At 41.4% G+C, this 20,631-nt stretch overlaps 1 protein-coding gene across 5 annotated transcripts in view; it reads right to left on the reverse strand.

Moving 5' to 3' along the window:
* Positions 1-20,631, reverse strand: part of LOC138948950 (centriolin-like) — a 98,328-nt gene that overhangs the window by 13,366 nt on the left and 64,331 nt on the right. For 2 of the 5 annotated variants that reach the window (XM_070320621.1, XM_070320619.1), the window contains exons 33-44: positions 20,200-20,264; positions 18,695-18,821; positions 11,594-11,758; positions 10,254-10,529; positions 9,032-9,249; positions 8,455-8,612; positions 7,952-8,214; positions 7,630-7,683; positions 7,275-7,376; positions 6,251-6,320; positions 3,262-3,362; positions 843-926 (exon numbers count right to left, since the gene is read on the reverse strand). In XM_070320621.1, coding sequence (XP_070176722.1) covers positions 843-926; positions 3,262-3,362; positions 6,251-6,320; positions 7,275-7,376; positions 7,630-7,683; positions 7,952-8,214; positions 8,455-8,612; positions 9,032-9,249; positions 10,254-10,529; positions 11,594-11,758; positions 18,695-18,821; positions 20,200-20,264 — 1,683 coding nt within the window. The remainder of the gene's footprint in view (positions 1-842; positions 927-3,261; positions 3,363-6,250; positions 6,321-7,274; positions 7,377-7,629; positions 7,684-7,951; positions 8,215-8,454; positions 8,613-9,031; positions 9,250-10,253; positions 10,530-11,593; positions 11,759-18,694; positions 18,822-20,199; positions 20,265-20,631) is intronic. The other 3 variants (XM_070320623.1, XM_070320620.1, XM_070320622.1) reach the window with 2 other exon arrangements.

The raw sequence follows: 20,631 nt of genomic DNA on the forward strand, positions 1-20,631 counted from the left end.
TTTTGTTTAAACAAAACTTTACTCAATTTATAAAGTTTTGTTTAAACCTTTTTGTTTGTGCGTGTGGTTTTAGTAGAAAGTCAGGATGGATGACATCTGTTATTCGTGGAAGACACAAGTTAATATATAAGAGCTGTTTTTCAATCAGTGTGGTTTTGCAAAATTAGCTGGATGATTCAAATGTTACTTTGAAAAAAAAAGTGAATGAGTCAATATAACTCAGCTTGTTGGGCCTGCTCAATTTGACTGACAGGTTTTAAAAAAGACAGATTTTACTACAGTGATATATTTTCCATTTCCAATACAGATTTCATTTCCTTTGCATTCATTCAAAAGACATTTTAAAACAATCCAAAAGAAGCTGTTTAAAGAATTGCAAATGAGTAAATGTAAAATGCACCAGAGTTTCACTTACGTCAATGCATTAAACAAAGAATGCAAGGTCAACAAAGAACACTTGATCATAAAAATCCTTCTTGGAAGAATCTGATGAATAGTTTCTGACAGGCATGAACGCTCGCGCACACATAAAAACACACACACAACCATACATTCTTTCCCCCTGGTGTATAAACAAACCCTCTCACCCTCTTTTTATAATGTGACTATATAGAAGAGACTCCAGCCTGAACATAATGCAGAACATTTCCAAAGTACAATGTAGTAAAAAAAACAATCATACCATTTAGTTAGCAGAGAAAAAAGTGTTTGCATGGTACGGTGCAATTAGTGCACAGTGTAACCCAAAAGTACATGATGTGGCTTAATTGTTCAGTGTGTGTGACCTTGAGGATGTGTGTAACCTTGACATTTGCCGACAGTGCCATGACCTAGCATCATACCTGTCTACTCAGCTCTAGTTGTCGCTGAATGTCGTTCAGCGCAGATTCAAACTCCACGCGATCTTTCCGCAATTTCTCATGCGTCTATGGGGGAGGCAAGACAGGAAAGCAAAAACAACCATGGTAAGATACAACCAAGCAGGAACTCACACAAATCACACAAGCGAGTGACCTTCACCTCCAGCTCCGAACTCAAATAAATGTCACAATAATCAAATCATGCATATCACAGGCACCTGACACCTGCAGTTTCTCTATCTCTCTTGCACCACATTAGGTTGTCTCCAGAATTAACACCATGGAAACAGGGTTGTAATACCTGTGAAAAATTTGCCCAAAAAGGCTGTCAAAGCCGTTCGACAATTCAGCTGAAAGTTCTTTCCAGGATTTGAAATTCGTTTCGGTGTTCCACCAATAAACTGCCAACACCAAATGACATCCCTCGTAAAACAAGGATTTGTCACAGATTGAGAGCTAAACTGTGCATCCGGCATTGCAAATTGGCTATAATGCATCCCATACCTGTCAGCTTCTAACGTACCTTTAGTAAAAAGACAAGTATAAACAACTGCAATGTGTCAAATGCCTGTAACATGTGACCATCAAACAGAAAACCTCACAAAAGCCATCTTTTTCTTTCCCTCTCCATGTGCACAGCATGAAAATCTGTCCTCAAATTTAAATGAATTAAGAAAGAAAACAAACAAAACAAGAAAACAAAGACAAAATAAAGAACCAGAAAGAAAATTAAAAGTCAACATAGCTACAATTTTAAAACAAAACTACTTATTGAAAATGCTTCTAGCAACAGTGAGGGGAGATTCAAGAAATCGGCAGTCGAGTTAGCTACTCAAGCACAATTCTCAAGCACAGAAAAAAAATCAGCTACTGTGGAAACCATGTGCATCCAAAAAATCACGACAGCAAAATAAAACTTGAAATAACGAATGAAACAAGCATTGCCCAAAGGTTCAAAATCCGACATTGATGTTAAATTCTGGGATGGAAAAGTTGAAAACGATCTAACGCTAAAAGCAGACTAAAAGGTTGGAACTGCATTCTTTGTCTTCGTGTCATCATATTTCTCATAAGCTAACATTTCACTGACTGATATGAAAAGAAAAGAAACTGCTTCTTCTGTTCATAAACACTTCAATCCAAGAATGTTGATTCTTAATTCACAAGGTTTAAAATACAATTATTCTTTGTACACCTTAACAATTAACCCTGCAATTACATTGACAGATGATCCAAAATCACACATAATTACAACAAAAAGCAAGGAGAAATGATCCCCTCCTCCCCTCCCACCCTCTCCTTGAGAGAAGAAATAAAAAAAATAAAAAAGTGTAATTGAAAGTGGGTCTTTCTTTTCTTTATTTGGTGTTTAACGTCGTTTTCAACCACGAAGGTTATATCGCGACGGGGAGATGGGATAGAGACACTTGTTAATTGTTTCTTGTTCACAAAAGCACTAATCAAAAAATTGCTCCAGGGGCTTGCAACGTAGTACAATATATTACCTTACTGGGAGAATGCAAGTTTCCAGTACAAAGGACTTAACATTTCTTACATACTGCTTGACTAAAATCTTTACAAACATTGACTATATTCTATACAAGAAACACTTAACAAGGGTAAAAGGAGAAACAGAATCCGTTCGTCGCCTCTTACGACATGCTGGGGAGCATCGGGTAAATTCTTCCCCCTATTGAAAGTGGGTTTGTTTTCTACTAAATCAAAAGTGAAATGTGAAAAGAGCAATAAGTCTCCTTCCATCCAGCCACAACACAGTACTTCATAGAGTTTTCTAAGTGCACTAACACAACAGATGTCTTTCCCACAAGCTTGTTGACTTCAATGGAAAGCAAATGTAATGAAGATCTAAAAGCAGGCCTGGTAAAAAGACAAATACAACTACAATGTGTCAAATGCCTGTAAAATGACCATCATAGCAACTTAACCTTTATGTCTTTATATCGCATAGTTTCAGTCAGAATACACCATGAGAACTGTGTGTGACCTATTTACACACACACGTAGATAAAAAAAAAGAAAAAAAAGGTGTTTGCACCAACTAAAAAACAATAAAGTTGTACATGTAAGTTTTGAACTGTATCGTGAGATTTCTGCAAATGTATTGAACAGATATTCACGTCCAGAGTGTATGCATGCCGAACGATACGAAAGCTGATGTCTGCAGGCAACATCCAAAAGTAACACCAACGTACACAATTCTACACCTGCAGGAAACATTAGTTTTACAAATCAAACCACCCACAGGGGCAACCTACAGTATAAATCAACACAAAACAACAGCCAGCCTACACGGTAACGCATGATACACCAATCAGTAAAGCATCACAGTAAACCAATTAGAAGCTCCATAGCTATATCAAGGTGCACAATGTTCACTTACATCTGTGGATTCCTTTCTCAGACGTTGGACTTCTTCGTAGGACACGGACAGAGCGTTGGCCAGTTCATTCTTCTCCTTGTTTCTTTCCTCCATCTCTTTCTCTGCAATTGTATCAAAACATGATCAAAATGATGACCAACTGAAATCCCAAAACAGATGACTGTTAGAGTGTTAACGTTCCAAAATTCAGAATAAAAAAACGAGACTGGTGGGTTATTTGAACGTTTAATTTATGACAAAATAAAACGAAACGTTACAATCACGAGAACTTCGACCCAATATGGTCTTTGAAAGTGGACAGGCAGATAAACACTCATGATACAAGTCAGCTAAGTTCATTCTTGTATCTGTCTGTCCACTTTACTTGTATCATGAGTGTTTATCTGTCTGTCAACTTTACTTGTATCATGAGTGTTTATCTGTCTGTCCACTTTACTTGTATCATGAGTGTTTATCTGTCTGTCAACTTTACTTGTATCATGAGTGTTTATCTGTCTGTCAACTTTACTTGTATCATGAGTGTTTATCTGTCTGTCCACTTTACTTGTATCATGAGTGTTTATCTGTCTGTTAACTTTACTTGTATCATGAGTGTTTATCTGTCTGTTAACTTTACTTGTATCATGAGTGTTTATCTGTCTGTTAACTTTACTTGTATCATCAGTGTTTATCTGTCTGTCAACTTTACTTGTATCATCAGTGTTTATCTGTCTGTCAACTTTACTCGTATCATGAGTGTTTATCTGTCTGTCCACTTTACTTGTATCATGAGTGTTTATCTGTCTGTCCACTTTACTTGTATCATGAGTGTTTATCTGTCTGTCAACTTTACTTGTATCATGAGTGATTATCTGTCTGTCAACTTTACTTGTATCATGAGTGTTTATCTGTCTGTCAACTTTACTTGTATCATGAGTGTTTATCTGTCTGTCCACTTTACTTGTATCATGAGTGTTTATCTGTCTGTCAACTTTACTTGTATCATGAGTGTTTATCTGTCTGTCAACTTTACTTGTATCATCAGTGTTTATCTGTCTGTCAACTTTACTTGTATCATGAGTGTTTATCTGTCTGTCCACTTTACTTGCATCATGAGTGTTTATCTGTCTGTCAACTTTACTTGTATCATGAGTGATTATCTGTCTGTCAACTTTACTTGTATCATGAGTGATTATCTGTCTGTCAACTTTACTTGCATCATGAGTGTTTATCTGTCTGTCCACTTTACTTGCATCATGAGTGTTTATCTGTCTGTCCACTTTACTTGCATCATGAGTGTTTATCTGTCTGTCAACTTTACTTGTATCATGAGTGATTATCTGTCTGTCAACTTTACTTGTATCATGAGTGTTTATCTGTCTGTCCACTTTACTTGTATCATGAGTGTTTATCTGTCTGTCCACTTTACTTGTATCATGAGTGTTTATCTGTCTGTCCACTTTACTTGTATCATGAGTGTTTATCTGTCTGTCAACTTTACTTGTATCATGAGTGTTTATCTGTCTGTCAACTTTACTTGTATCATGAGTGTTTATCTGTCTGTCCACTTTACTTGTATCATGAGTGTTTATCTGTCTGTCAACTTTACTTGTATCGTGAGTGTTTATCTGTCCACTTTACTTGTATCGTGAGTGTTTATCTGTCTGTCAACTTTACTTGTATCATGAGTGTTTATCTGTCTGTCCACTTTACTTGTATCATGAGTGTTTATCTGTCTGTCAACTTTACTTGTATCGTGAGTGTTTATCTGTCCACTTTACTTGTATCGTGAGTGTTTATCTGTCTGTCAACTTTACTTGTATCATGAGTGTTTATCTGTCTGTTAACTTTACTTGTATCATGAGTGTTTATCTGTTTAAGTTGTATTTAATTCATTGTATGAGATATTGTTAATTGTTGTTATTTATGTGAATAAAATTGTTTGAAAAAAAAAAAAAAAAAAAAAAAAAAAACCCAGAACATTTGACAACACGGTTTATTTTTGATTAACCGTATGAGATTATCGCATAGATCAGGATCAAAGTTCTCATTTGGAAATCAAGAATTACTGAACTGAAGAATTGTGTCCTTGGTCATTTTCCTCATGTTCAAACCATGCAAGTAGTAAAAGCCTTAACAAAACCCGTGAAGCCAGCGTCCTATCCTAGTCAGGGTTTCCTATTTGTATTATTTTCAAGTTTAATTAGTCCCCGTTATTGCTGAAAATAAAACTGTGCAAACAAATTATAGCAACAACTGTCGTACCCCAACTAAAGAATTCATTTATCAAAGGTTTCTTTTTCAGGGGTCACGTGACCGCCGCTTATATATATATAAGGGCAACCCCAAAATCGACCTGACAAAACCGTAAGGTAGCAATAACAAACATCGGGCAAATTCCGCATAGGCACAAGTTGTCAACTTTTACATACGATCAGAAAGTAAATTCAATTATCTATCAAAAAAAACAAAACAAAAAAAAAGAGTGTTTATCTGTCTGTCCACTTTTAATTAAAGACCATTGGGTCGAAGTTCTCGTGATTGTAACGTTTTGTTTTGTCATACATTGAACGTTCCAATAACCTACCAGTCTAGATTTTTTTATTCTGATGACCAACTGACAACTAATCAACCAAAATACGTGCATGGAAAACAAAGAATCCAACAAAGCCAGAGCGTACATGCACCAACATAACTGCACACTCACACCTGTACAATCTCAAACACACAGAGTATACATACATGCACAGGTAAACATTATGTAACACACTCACTCACACAGTGACTCACTGTGAAACTGACAATGTGGAAAGTCATACTCAAATGTCTTTTCTACTTTCACCTCCATTTTCTCTTTCTCGCTTTCTTTGATTCTTTTTAATAAAAAAAAAATCTGCTGCATCTAAATATCATACATATTTGGTATTCAAAATCTTCCTGCTACAGTACGACATAATGCGTAATTTTCCCTGTCGCAGAATAATTTAACTTGACAATGACACACACTCACCTAATTCTTGTATTTTTTCCTCCATGTCAGCAAACTGCTCTCCATTTGCACGGAGCTTACCTGCTTCCTTCTGAAAACATCAACATAACAAGAGGCGAAGCCTTCAAGGCTCACGTAAGAAATCGACAAACAGTAACACAAACTCAATCACTCCGTCACACACACACACACACACACACACACACACACACACACACACACACACACACACACACACACACACACACACACACACACACACACACACACACACACAGAAAGAGCATAGGTGAAACTGTGCAAGAAAGCGAGACACTAGATCTAGATCTGTCTGTCTGCATGTAGCCTACTTACAGGGACACGACTGCCAACTAGTCTCGGCCCGCTCAAAATAATAATGACCGAGACTTTCAGTACTTCCTTCGCGTGACATCTAACCCTCTTACGTCATAATGTGACGTCAATGTAATGTGACGTCTTCAAATGTTAGAGTTTCTACCACAGACATACACACGCATGCACGCACGCACATACGCACATACGCACGCACGCACAGACAGACAAAGTTACGATCGCATAGGCTACACTTATGTGAGCCAATAACCATTCAATATTTATCAAAGATTAATTATCATAAATGCTTAATAATTTTAATAAACCACATCAATGCTTTGCAAAATTAAAACTGAGTTCCAAAATCTGAGAAATACCAAATGCACCTATACCCTTATTGTCAAGTCAGAACATATGCAATATAAGAAACATATATTCTTCAACGTTTTAATCTCTAAACAACAAAACCCCTAGGTTACTCAACTGTTCTGCCATGCACACACACACACAACACCCTCACACACACCCACAAACACACACACACAGTGGTAAAAATGTACCTTGTGGTCTGTCAGTAATTGTGTTGTCTTTTTCAGTTCCCCCTGTTTGACCTCGCACACAAACATACACACACACACACACACACACACACACACACACACACACACACACACACACACATATGCACACTCACACATTGGAAACAGTGTACCTTCAGGTCTGTCAGTGACTGTGCTGTCTTCTCCAGTTCCACCTGTTTGACCTGTAAGTCTGACCTCACTTGCTCCAGGTTGTTGTTGGCGTTACTCAACAGCTGTCAAACAAAAAACAAAGTTTCATTACACAGATACAAAATCATCAATCTGTCAAAGTGTGTACAGTGGAAACCCTGCCCCCTCCTCTGACAAATAACTTCCCACATGCTCCTGTCCACATGTTTCCAACACCCCTGGCTAGTGATTGGCCCCTCCAACGTTTGTCCGAGTAAAAACCAAGGGCATTCACTCTTTCACAACCCATATAAACCCAACAGTTATTTTCGGAACTCGTCTATCATATCAACATACCTTGTTCAGCTTGTTCTCTTCCTTCTCTATTTCTTTGCGTACCCTGTTCAATGCCTGTTAACCAAAAGACAAACAACGATCAGTGAATATTCACAACCAACATTCATCTGAAAAACTAAGCACACATAAAACATACTGACAAACGATCAAGCATACAAAAGGTGTACTTGCAGAATAACTCGGCTCAATTCTTTTCCACTTTCTCTCACATTCCTCCCCCAAAATATTTTGCATTCAGACCCGACCATCTCTCCTTCACCCCCCCCCCCCCCCCCCTCTTTCCCATCCCTCCCCGCCCCCAATTATTCCACTCTTCTCTCACCTTTCTAGCATCTTCATGTTCTCGTTCCCGCTCTTCAATGCTGCGAATCAGGTCTTGTAGCTGTTCCTGCTTGGAGCGCTCCTGTCGCAGAGCGTCTTCATACGTGGCGTTGCTATGGCGAACAGCATCTGAGAGACGCTGAGCCTCCGTGTGGGTGGATTCCCGCTTATGTTGCTCAGCACGGATATCTTGTCGCAGGTTTGTGATTGTGGCTTCAGCGTCCCTGACGTTCTCGTGAAGCTGTTCGAGTTCTGTTTGTGAGTCTGGTTGATGATTGAAGACGAACAAATTTGTTTTTATTATTGTTTTTGTGTCATGACAAACACAAGCTCAAAGACTGAAACTGACAGACACAAGTGAACACACACACAATCACACAAACCCATGCACACAGACACATATGCACACACACACACGCACACACCCACACACACACATAGAGCATGTGCCCTGCATCTCCATCAACACACACCCTTCCACACCTCTTGACACGATCTCCCCACCTTTTATGTTCTGCTTCAACATCTGCACGTCTTTCTGCAGAATGGTGCGCTGCAGACTGGAGTCCTCCGACTCTCTCTCCCTCTCCTCCAGCTGTTTCTCCAGTATCTCCAGGCGACGACTGCTGGCGTCCAGTTTCTCTTCTGTCACTCGCTGTGTGCTGCACAGTTAAGACCCAGTCTAATGAGTCAACAAACTTGGTAATATCAGCAATAGAGTGGAGAACCCCCTTTGAAAACAAAAAAATACACCCAGAGATTAACTGTTTTACATATAGCCAAGATAGTAACTAATGCACGACAACTAATTTGGAGTAGCACTGCTTGTCTATGCCAAGGTTCAATGTGCAACGAAGGAGTGTTTCAAGATGGTGATTATCTCTAATCTATTGCATTTTCTACGTTCTTCACTAGAGGAATCCCTGCATTTATCCCTTAGATGAAAAGTGTGAGCTATGCAAAACCTATTTTGTAACAAAAAAAAGCAAAAGAAAAGCAATAAGATGCCCCTCATCAAGAAATCCACTCTCTTTACGCAGGCAATAAATGCTGCCAGACAAAATCTCTCTCACATACTGACCGTTTCATGGTGTTGAGTTTGTCATCTAAGGAGTGGCAGTTTTCCTCCAGAATTCCCTGTTCCCTGGTCAGCGACCCGATGCGTTCCTCCAGGTTCTGTTTTTCTGCAGACAATATTTCTATCTCTCCCCGCTCTCTCTCCACACCCTGCCGTAGACGATCCAGCTCTGCACTTTTGCGACTCGTCTCTGCAAGGAGCTGCTCCAGTTCGGATCTTTCCTGTTGACGTAGATGCCATGTAATAAGTATGGTGTTTTTGTGAAAAAGTATGCTTCAATGTAAGCTTGCATGTATGGATGCATATGAACACATACAGCACAGACACATGCACACACTGACACACACTCAACAAAAATCTTGAAAGAAGCAGAGAAAGTCCACCATGAACATATGTGTGCGCCCACACACATACACACAGGCACCAAACAAACATCTTCAGCCCGTCTCCATCAGTCTTCTCCAAGTCAACCATCCGATTTTCCAAACCCTTTTCAGCTGCTCCAATGAGCGCTTCTGGGGTGATAGCGCGAGACAACTCCTGTGATCTTGCCGCGAGGTGGCGCCAGTTACCAGCTGAAAGAAAGAAGGGGCACAACCTCACCAGAACCGACCATTGTCTGTTTACCGTATAAAATGCACGACTTACACACAAACTGTTACCAAACCGATATGCTATTTAATTGGGACCAATGCAAGTTTTTTTTCCTTTCTCGTGTGATCTTGCCGCGAGGTGGCGCCAGTTACCAGCTGAAAGAAAGAGGGGGCATAACCTCACCAGAACCGCCCATTCCTTCCAGCCCCTCTGCACTTCTCTTCACGGACAGACAGGCAGACACATACACTCACTCATAGAGAGACAGACAGACAGATACACTCACTCATAGAGAGACAGACAGACAGACAGATACACTCACTCATAGAGAGACAGACAGACAGACAGATACACTCACTCATAGAGAGACAGACAGACCAACACCCCCAACCCCATTTTCAAACCCTAATATCACCCACGTGCAACTGCTGTAGCGGAGTTTTCTCCAGGTCGGCCATTTTCTGAGCATGCTGGGCCCTCAGGCTCTCCATCCCCCCACCCACACACACTCTCACCACCCACCTCCAACGGGTCTCTGTGAATCTTCTCCAGGGTGGCCATCTTCTGGACATGAGTCTCACCAGGTTTTCAAACAAACACACACACTCTTTTTTTCTATCCTATCACCCACCTCCAACAGCTCTCGCTGAGTCTTCTCCAGGTCAGCCATTTTTTGGGCGTGCTGGGCTCTCAGGCTCTCCAGCTCGTTTTGCTCCAGCTTCTCCATCTCGTAGGTGTGCTTGAGCTCCGACTTGTTCTTGCTGACGGAGCTGGTCAGTCGCTGGAGCACCTCCTCCTCCTGCTGCACCTCGTCCTGCAGCTTGTGAAGCTCCGCCCTCTTGGTCTTGATGGCTGCTGACAGGTCGCCCTTCTGCACGTCTAGCTGTTCGAATTCTTCGTGCTGCTCCTGTGTTGGGGAGAAACCAGGTAGAAAATGTAGGAACAGTAAGTGTGGGTGTGGTAAAAGTACATGTATGTTAAGCCCCTATCTGATGGTAAGTGTGGGTATAGCAGGTTGTGTACATTTCAATCAATCAATCAATCAATGAAGCTTATATCGCGCATATTCCGTGGGTACAGTTCTAGGCGCTCTGCAGTGATGCCGTGTGAGATGAAATTTTATACGGCCAGTAGATTGCAGCCATGTCGGCGCATATTTACCTTTCACGGCCTTATTCCAAGTCACACGGGTATGGTAGACAATTATTAACTGTGCCTAAGCAATTTTGCCAGGAAAGACCCTTTTGTCAATCGTGGGATCTTTAACGTGCACACCCAATGTAGTATACACGGGGGGTGGTTCGGACACCGAAGAGAGTCTGCACACAAAGTTGACTCTGTGAAATAAATTTCCGCCGAACCTGGGATCGAACTCGCGCTGACAGCGGCCAACATTTGGAGTGAAACATTTTCTTCAGAAAGAAGTTTCTTTTTATGATATTCCTGAAGTCCCAACACAGAGCCCGGCTTTAGCCCCGCGGAGGACTAATTTTTTTGTCCAGGACTTAATTCTTGATCATTTTCCTGCAGATGCTGCAGTTCAGACTTTTTCCCTCCCTAGCGCCCCATCCACACCCCAGCACGCACACTTATATGGGTCAAAATTGCTCAGAAGGAAACTTTGAGGATTCTTAAATGCATGCAACTGCATGGTAAAAAGGAAAATGTACTAATACTATGCGACTTCCAACGCCCTGAAAAGGCTATGACAAAAGTAAAAACTTTTCTAAATGTTTGAAACTAGAGTCAAAAAAGGCAAAGAAAAACGACCCCTAATACCTGTGATGGGTGTTAAAAAAAAAGCGCTGAGACCACAAATAACTGCAAACTGCATTACAAAAACAAACAAAAATTGCTACGACGAATCCTACATTTCTGCAGGCAGCAGCAAAGGTGAATGGCCAACATGGATGACTCCTAAAGCAATGTACGACTCGCCCGACATCCTACAGACCAGCAATCATTGCATACCCTGATCTCCCTGGTCTTAGAGGTCAGCTCAGTCTCGGCCTGTTTTAGGAGAGCGTTGAGTTCTCCTTGCCGCCTCTCCTGGCTCTCCTGCAGGAGCTGCAGTTCCGTCTTCTTGCGGCCCACCTGCTGGTCCAGGCGCTCCAGCTCTGACCGCTGGCTTTCCACCTGGTTGGCATGGAAACCACCACAGTTAAAGGCTAGGGATTGACATTTTGCATTGACCTAATAAAATGGCATTCTGGTCCAATTCATATTGGTCAGAATCTTAAACGAAATGAGGCAGAACGTTGTTTAGAAATCAAATATCCAAAGGGAAGTAAGCGCTCTATATCCATACATGTGTAATGGAGTAAGCCAGAGTTATACGGAACCAATCTCCTGGCACCTGAGAGAATAACAAGCATTGAATATAGAAGCATTGAGTATGCAAATAGAGTACTTACTTCCCTTTGGATATTTGATCTTATATCGGTCGCGTTTGGGTGTTCACTCTCTTGTATTGTGGCATATTTTCAAATATAAACTATTTGTAAATCTAATTGTAACTGTTGATCTTACAGAAAAAGGTGTACAAACCATCAGGGCCCGGCCGCAAGGTTATGGATTTGTCATTTTGTGTGCGAGCAGTCCAGCTTAATTGGTGTCTATTTTTTTTTTATAACATGGGATTCTGGTCAAATTTACACTGGGAATTGGGGGCTCATACTATGATATTCTGGCACACTTTCAAACAGAAAACTAATTACTCTGTGAATCCATTTTTAAATGCTGATCTAACAAAACAACGTCATTCTATGTCAAAGTTTTTGTTAATGTTTAAACAAAAAATGTCAACCACAAGTCGGTCAGTCAAACATTTTGTAACTCAGACACACCAACTCTAATAAACACTTTTTAGGTTCACATAACATCAAGTAGAAAGATTTTTTGAAGAACAGCCCATGTTAAAATCAACTTCTAAGTGATCTGATATTAATGTGGTCTTATTTAGCATCCCTCTTTTTCGCAGCAGTGATTTTTTTCAAGCACTGGACATAGACCATATTACCACACATCAGGTTAGGTTATTATAACACTGACAATTTGGGGAAAAGACATAGACATGCATGTACAGCAGTCCCTGCAATGTACGGCCCCCCGCGTGAGCGGACACCTGACATGTACGGACACATTTGCTCGGCACGGAGTATTTTCCTTCTATATTTGCCCCCCCTTAAACGGACACCTGCAAAACGTGGACACGGACACTCATTTTCGGTCCCAACAGCAGGTCATACCTCCAATGTACGGACAGACCATCGTCAAATTTTCACCACAACAAAATCGATAACAGAGCAGTCCGGCTCTTGGTGCAAAGATCACAGCCGCAATGGCCTGACGACAGTCACTGGTAACTTGAGTGCACCTGTACCCATCAGGAGGGGGGGGGGGGGGGGGGGTAGTTTTGGTCAGGAGTGGAGTACATGCGAAGATGCCAACATGAAACTGCACTGTGCTCTTTATTCTTGTCTGTTGGACGTAAACAACAGAAACCACAGTCGATGAAGGTCCTGAGCGAAAGAGAGTGAAAAACCGGCCACAGTTCTCAGCATCGTGTGTCTGTGTGTAACCTCTTTCATTGACAAGATACTCTTGTTTCCTCTCAGCCTTGACCAGTGAGTCGGTTGCCTAATCTGTGAACCCTTCAGTTGTCTTGCTGTGTCAAAAGTTACGACACAGTCAACTGGTTTTGCTCTGAGTGAACAGTTGGAGCTGACCTCTCTGGCCACAGCCCAACAGTACATGGCTGAAGGGAGTGAGAGAGAGAGGGAGGGGGGGGGGGGTGGGGTGGAGGGGTAGCTAACTAAACTCTGTGGGGTGTCCGGTGTCACTGCATGTCAGCAGGAAGAGCATTTGAGAGAAATAGAGAGGTGTACTCTTCCACACAATTTCCAAGCATCAGTTGTCACGGCTTGGGGTAGGCATCAGTGAGGGAGAGTGGGAGCTGTGTTATGTACAGTGTATTTCCGACTGAAGAGTGAAAAGTCACTGCCATGCCACATGATCGGCATGCAGTCAATAAAGCCAGACAAGATGAAAATAAATTACATGATTATGACATGCAGCTCTATCTGCTGCTATTTATTCAAACTGGGTTTCAAGCTTATTCTTGCAAAGCATCTGCACACGCTCCTCTGTGCTGTGTTTGTGTGGCTGCTTTCGTATGTCAGTGCATGGTGAGTGTGTTCACTGCCTTGAGGATTTATTTTATCTCTTCTTTTCAACACTTTTCATACAAATCATTTTTACAGAACGTTTAAAGAAGTATTAGGAGTTTATTGTTTAGTAGCCACAAGAAGTGATTAGCATAGACTCAATCCTGTTGTTTGTGTGTCTCTGTGTGAGTCAGTGTATGGGGGAGGGGGTGGTGTGGTCACCCCTCCCGTGACCGGACACCTGCAATGTACGGACAGTTTTGCTATGGCCCAAGGGTGTCCGTTCATGAGAGGGACTGCTGTACTTGCAAAAGCATACTTTGCTTTCAGATTACAATCCATTAAATGTATACAAAGCATTCATGATACATGTTCTGCTTTTAATAACAATTTTTCTATGTAGGTTCGCTGCCGCTTTGACTGAATTTCAAATTTTGATCTTTTTTTTTCAGTGTGTGAAGTCACTTCCGGAGAACGGATACTCGCAATCGAGTGTTCTTTGAAAAATTACTTTTATCAACAACCACTGTAACCCATTTTACCTGTGCAAAAATGTTTATATTTGACTCTTGCAACTGACATCTCTCAAAACTATGACACAAACTTGGCATGAACAGAAAACAAACAAACAATATAACCGGCAACTGATGGCAACAACATGGTTTGTTCTGTTTGATTAAAAACTGAACTGGACGTAAAAACTCAGGCAACAAATGAAAACACAAGAAGCAACTGATTATTGTTGCAGTAAATGAACCAAAACAGTATTAGATTATTTTTTCCGACAGTGCAGGGATGTCGTTTGGCAATCAACAGCGGGCAAAACGCTGAAGCTTCAAGATTTCAAATCGCTGAAAACTGTGTTGTCACTACAGCAGAGCTGCATGCCCATCTTTTTCACAGTAGCACTCAGCTTATACACTTCCAAACATTACTCAAACTCTTGTGATTTTGTGTGTGAAAATGTGCCTGTAAAACAAATCCAAGCAACACCCCTGGAGTGGCAAACAACAAGTGCAGCAAACACATGAGACGGAAGACGAACAAAATGTCGTTTTTGTTGTTAATTCTCAAAGTCAAGACATAACACAAGCCAGTACAAAAAACAGTGAAACTATTAACATGCATTCAAACAAAAACTTCTCACCACAGTGTGTAAGTGATCTATTGATTGTGATAATGCATCCAAAGCATCAACATAAAGCAAGTCCACAACATCAGGTATGTGATATTACAGTGCTACACAGATGATACGGGGTATGTAATATCATACAGTGGTACCTGTGATGTGAGGCCCCCTCCATAAGAGGACCCCTCCCAATAAAGCAAACCTCTTATTGTTCCTTTGTCTATTCATTTGACCAAAGTATAGCTGATGTGGTCTATGTCGACCAAAAGAGTGGGATTCCCTGTAGGTGGAGTTCCTGTAGGGGGATTCCCTGTATACAGGGAATACCACAGGGTCTAGGTCCTCTAGTGTTTCGCTGATATCGCTGAAAGTCACGTGATGCTTAGCGACATCGGTAGAGTTTGATGTTTTTCGATCTTTTTTAATATTTCTTAGAAATTCGAGCATGGTTTGCAAGTTTTATTGAAAAACTCCACCCTGTGGGAATCCCTGTATACAGGGAATCCCCCTACAGGAACTCCACCTACAGGGAATCCCTCTCTTTTGGTCGACATAGACCCCATCAGCCAAAGTATACCTGTCATGACAGGCCACCTGTATTGGAGGGACACTTTTGGCTGATCCCAAGGGTGCTTTTACATCACAGGTACCACCATACTTCACAACATCTTCCATGGAATCTGTATAACTAGTCACAGATCTGGAGTGCAGATAAATGTCCTGTTCTCTGCCAGGATGGTAGTTATGAAAACTGAATCCAATGATTCTTTTTTTGCCAGAAAGGAGGGAAAAGTAATGACCGTCAGAACACTGTACAGTGGAACCCCTTCCCCCTTTTAAGACCCCCCCCCTCCCCTTGTTTTTAACATTTTCTGATCGTTTACCTCTGTAAATTTACCTCTATTTTAAGACTTCTTCCAAGGGCGGGGATGTAGCTCTGCACAGTCGTTAGCGCGCTGGATTTGTATCCAGTTGGCCGCTGTCAGCGTGAGTTCGTCCCCACGTTCGGCGAGAGATTTATTTCTCAGAGTCAACTTTGTGTGCAGACTCTCCTCGGTGTCCGAACACCCCCGTGTGTACACGCAAGCACAAGACCAAGTGCGCACGAAAAAGATCCTGTAATCCATGTCAGAGTTCGGTGGGTTATAGAAACACGAAAATACCCAGCATGCTTCCTCCGAAAGCGGCGTATGGCTGCCTAAATGGCGGGGTAAAAAACGGTCATACACGTAAAATTCCACTCGTGCAAAAAACATGAGTGTACGTGGGAGTTTCAGCCCATGAACGCAGAAGAAGAAGAAGTTAAAGACCTGATTTTCTCACATTTTGGCGGTCTGTGAAGGGGGGTTCCACTGTACTTGACGACACTCAAAGTCTGCGTGGTATAATATGAAATTCTGGGGGTACTGTGCAACCAGTGCAATCACATTTTTCAACTCCACATCAAAACGGGTGATAAAACTGTGGTATTACAGCAAATCCCACAAGACAAAAAGCAGGTCACTCTGGGTTAAATACCTTCTGAACCAGCGCGTTTTTAACCTTTGCGTACTGTACAGCCGACACAGAGAGAGAGAAAATTGGCAGAAGTCAGTGACATGAGATGATAACAACACTAAAACCATGAATGTGGTCTGGGAGGCCGAGTGGTAAACGCACTTGCCTCGGAAGCGAGAGGTTGCGAGTTCGACCCTGGGTCAGGGCGTTAGCAATTTTCTCCCCCCTTTCCTAACCTAGGTGGTGGGTTCAAGTGCTAGTCTTTCGGATGAGACGAAAAACCGAGGTCCCTTCGTGTACACTACATTGGGGTGTGCACGTTAAAGATCCCACGATTGACAAAAGGGTCTTTCCTGGCAAAATTGTATAGGCATAGATAAAAATGTCCACCAAATACCTGTGTGACTTGGAATAATAAGCCGTGAAAGGTAAATGCTCGCCCTAATAGGCTTGAGGTTTGCTGGCCGATGTGAATGTGTGATATATTGTGTAAAAAATTCCATCTCACACGGCATAAATAAATCCCTGCACCTTGAATCCGTGGTTGAGATATGTGACCCTCCACCACGAAATGAGTCGCATGTCACCTCGCGCGGTTCTGCGCTAGGCTTGATATAAGTCCGGAGAGTGTCTGGTAACAGTGTGAGGGTCACCTTAGTCACAGGCTTATAACTCAAACATTTTTCGCTCTTTTCTAAAACGGTTTTCACCACTGGATAGAGCATAAAAAAACTCTTTAGGAAAATGTAAAAATATGAAAATCATGCAAAGGTGACATGCTACTCATTCCGTGGTGGAGGGTCACATAATTATGTGCGCGATATAAATTGTATATAATAATGAATGATTGCAGCACACTTGATTATCAGCTTCTTTAAAAACAACTAAGCTGTAGTAAAAGCAACTCTCCTGTTGCATTTGTCTATGATGCACCAATATTCTTCAGCAAAAAATTACAATTATGATAGGAAAATACTGTGAACAGTTCTCTGACAAAGAATTAATTATCAATATCAAAGTCATGCAAGGGTACTTTTTCAATATTTTCTGTCCTCCAAAGCCAGTCTCCTCTAAATTAGCCACCTTAAAAATAAAACTGCAAATAAAATACTCAAATCAAGGTCCCAGTAATTCCCCAGTACTTGCTGTGTTTTCAAGCAAACCCTCCCCCAAAAATGAACTGATGATTTCTTACTTGAAAGACTTTGCTTCAAACTATCATTCTCTTTCTAATCAAATTTTTTATTTATTTTATTTTTTTTTTGCTTAACGCCCAGCCGACCACAAAGGGCCATATCAGGGCGGTGCTGCTTTGACATATTTTTTATAATGTGCGCCACACACAAGACAGAAGTCGCAGCACAGGCTTCATGTCTCACCCAGTCACATTATTCTGACACCGGACCAACCAGTCCTAGCACTAACCCCATAATGCCAGACGCCACTAGATTGCCAATTTTAAAGTCTTAGGTATGACCCGGCCGGGGTTCGAACCCACGACCTCCCGATCACGGGGCGGACGCCTTACCACTAGGCCAACCGTGCCGGTTTTCTAATCAAATGGGCTGCAAGTTCCACAAAGATGCATTGAAAGCAAGGGCTCATTAAATGCATTCACACAATTTCAGCAAAGTTGTACCATAAGCCCCCTTAGAATGATCAGCCTCACCCAGAAAATGATTCATGTTATCAGCAAACAACTGCAACACTTTAATTTCCAAAAACCAGAAGCAAATCACACATCCAACACAGTCACATGGAAGACGGAGAAACTAATGATGCACACACAGACACAAATGAAAGCAGAATCTGTTAAACTGATCCTGTCTTTTTTCTCCACATTTCTAAAATGTTGAAGGCTTCAAAGACATAGGTAATAAATATATAGAAGTCACGATTACAAGAGTGGCAATAGCATCACCTTCATGCAAAGTGTTCTCATGTGTTAGACAGTAATTATTAGAAAGGAAATGTGGGGGAGAGGGGGGGGAGACATAATTTCAGAGTGAATATAGTAGTGGGAAGGCTAAACAAAGTTAATTCATTTACAAAGCCATTACAAATGGTTATGACAGAATAATTACCAAAACCTACTAACCCCCTCCCCCTCTTTCTCATCTGCCAGCTACAAGCTAGAATGCAAGAAAATCTAGATCTAGAAGCACATACAAGAAGTAATTGAGTGCAAGAAGGAGCAATACCACAAATATGTGGGGAATAAATCACCTACAAAAATAAAATAGAAAGCTTGGTTAAACTAAGTGATAAAACTGATCTAACCTGATCCCTCATGCGAGCAATTTCAGCGCGCCGTTTGCTGAGAATATCTTCACTGTCCCTGAGAGCGTCAACCGTCTCTTTCTCTCGCTGCGAAGACACGGCCACTTCTTCCTGAACTAGTTGCAAGCTGCAAAAAAACGAACAAAACATCAACAAGAAGGGCAAAGCCCATACGACTCACATGCTTGACCTAGACCTTTAGGGTAACTAAACCTAGCAATGACATCATACACTAAGAACTGCTTTACACATTTTTCCTACCAAAATACATGTGACCTTGACCCAAGGTCAAGGTCATCCAAGGTCATGCAACACAAAGCTGTTAATTCAAGACATAGGAAGTACAATGGTGCTTATTGGCTCTTTCTACCATGAGATATGGTCACTTTTAGTGGTTCACTACCTTATTTTGGTCACATTTCATAAGGGTCAAAGTGACCTTGACCTTGATCATATGTGACCAAATGTGTCTCATGATGAAAGCATAACATGTGCCCCACATAATTTTTAAGTTTGAAACAGTTATCTTCCATAGTTCAGGGTCAAGGTCACTTCAAAATATGTATACAATCCAACTTTGAAGAGCTCCTGTGACCTTGACCTTGAAGCAAGGTAAACCAAACTGGTATCAAAAGATGGGGCTTACTTTGCCCTATATATCATATGTAGGTGAGGTATTCAATCTCAAAAACTTCAGAGAAAATGGGAAAAATGTGAAAAATAGCTGGTTTTTAGGCAACATTTATGGCCCCTGCGACCTTGACCTTGAAGCAAGGTCAAGATGCTATGTATGTTTTTTGGGGCCTTGTCATCATACACCATCTTGCCAAATTTGGTACTGATAGACTGAATAGTGTCCAAGAAATATCCAACGTTAAAGTTTTCCGGACGGACGGACGGACGGACGGACGGACGGACGGACGGACGGACGGACGGACGGACGTCCGGACGACTCGGGTGAGTACATAGACTCACTTTTGCTTCGCATGTGAGTCAATAAAAATGGTCAGGACTGAAAGAAATTTGTCACCATCCCTTTTCAGTTTATCAAATGACATATTTGACATATTTATAAATCTTTCTGTTTATTCATTCCCCTTATCTTCCCTTGAAAACACAGTATGACTGCCTTAACGGTAGGAAAAACATTTTTATACTTGAATAAACATATGTACATGGGAGTACCATCCTATTATACTACATGACTCCAAACAAAGAGGATTCCACTTGTCTATATCACACACACACACACACACACACACACACACACACACACACTTGTCTATATCACACACGCACACACATGCCCATGCACGCACACACACACACACACACACACACACACACACACTTGTCTATATCACACACGCACACACACACACACACACACACACACACACACACGCACGCACACACACACACTCAGTCACACACTCGCTCACTCACACAAAGCAATCAATGAACAAAGACTATGAAAGACAATAAAAGTGTCAGCAACTGCTTACTTGAGCTGTGCAGCTTTGACTTTGGCATCCAGCTCCCTGAACACTGTGTCTTTCTTTGAGATCACCTGCAATCCACCAATGTGTCAGACAGTCAATTTGAACTAAAAAGATTCATTCAATGAGTATTCTAAATGAGCATTCATTCACCCTTTCAGCGTCCAAGTGTTCTGCTTTTAGATTTCTAACGGACTTTTGTGCGACTACCAGCCCCATCAATTCTTAGTGTTGGTCTTTAACTGCTATTTTTTTGTGTGAACCAGTGGACCAGATGACTTCCTTTTCTTATGAATGTTAAGAAGTTAAAGGTGATCAAGGCGGGAGTATCCACCATTAACAAATCTGTCACAACTCACAACGTAAAACCTCACATAATTTACCCCACGCTCTCATACAGGTATACACAGACATAGATGATAGACTTTCCCCCCACCA

Source organism: Littorina saxatilis, linkage group LG15 (assembly GCF_037325665.1).
Source record: "Littorina saxatilis isolate snail1 linkage group LG15, US_GU_Lsax_2.0, whole genome shotgun sequence".
NCBI classification, from domain to species: Eukaryota; Metazoa; Mollusca; class Gastropoda; order Littorinimorpha; family Littorinidae; genus Littorina; species Littorina saxatilis.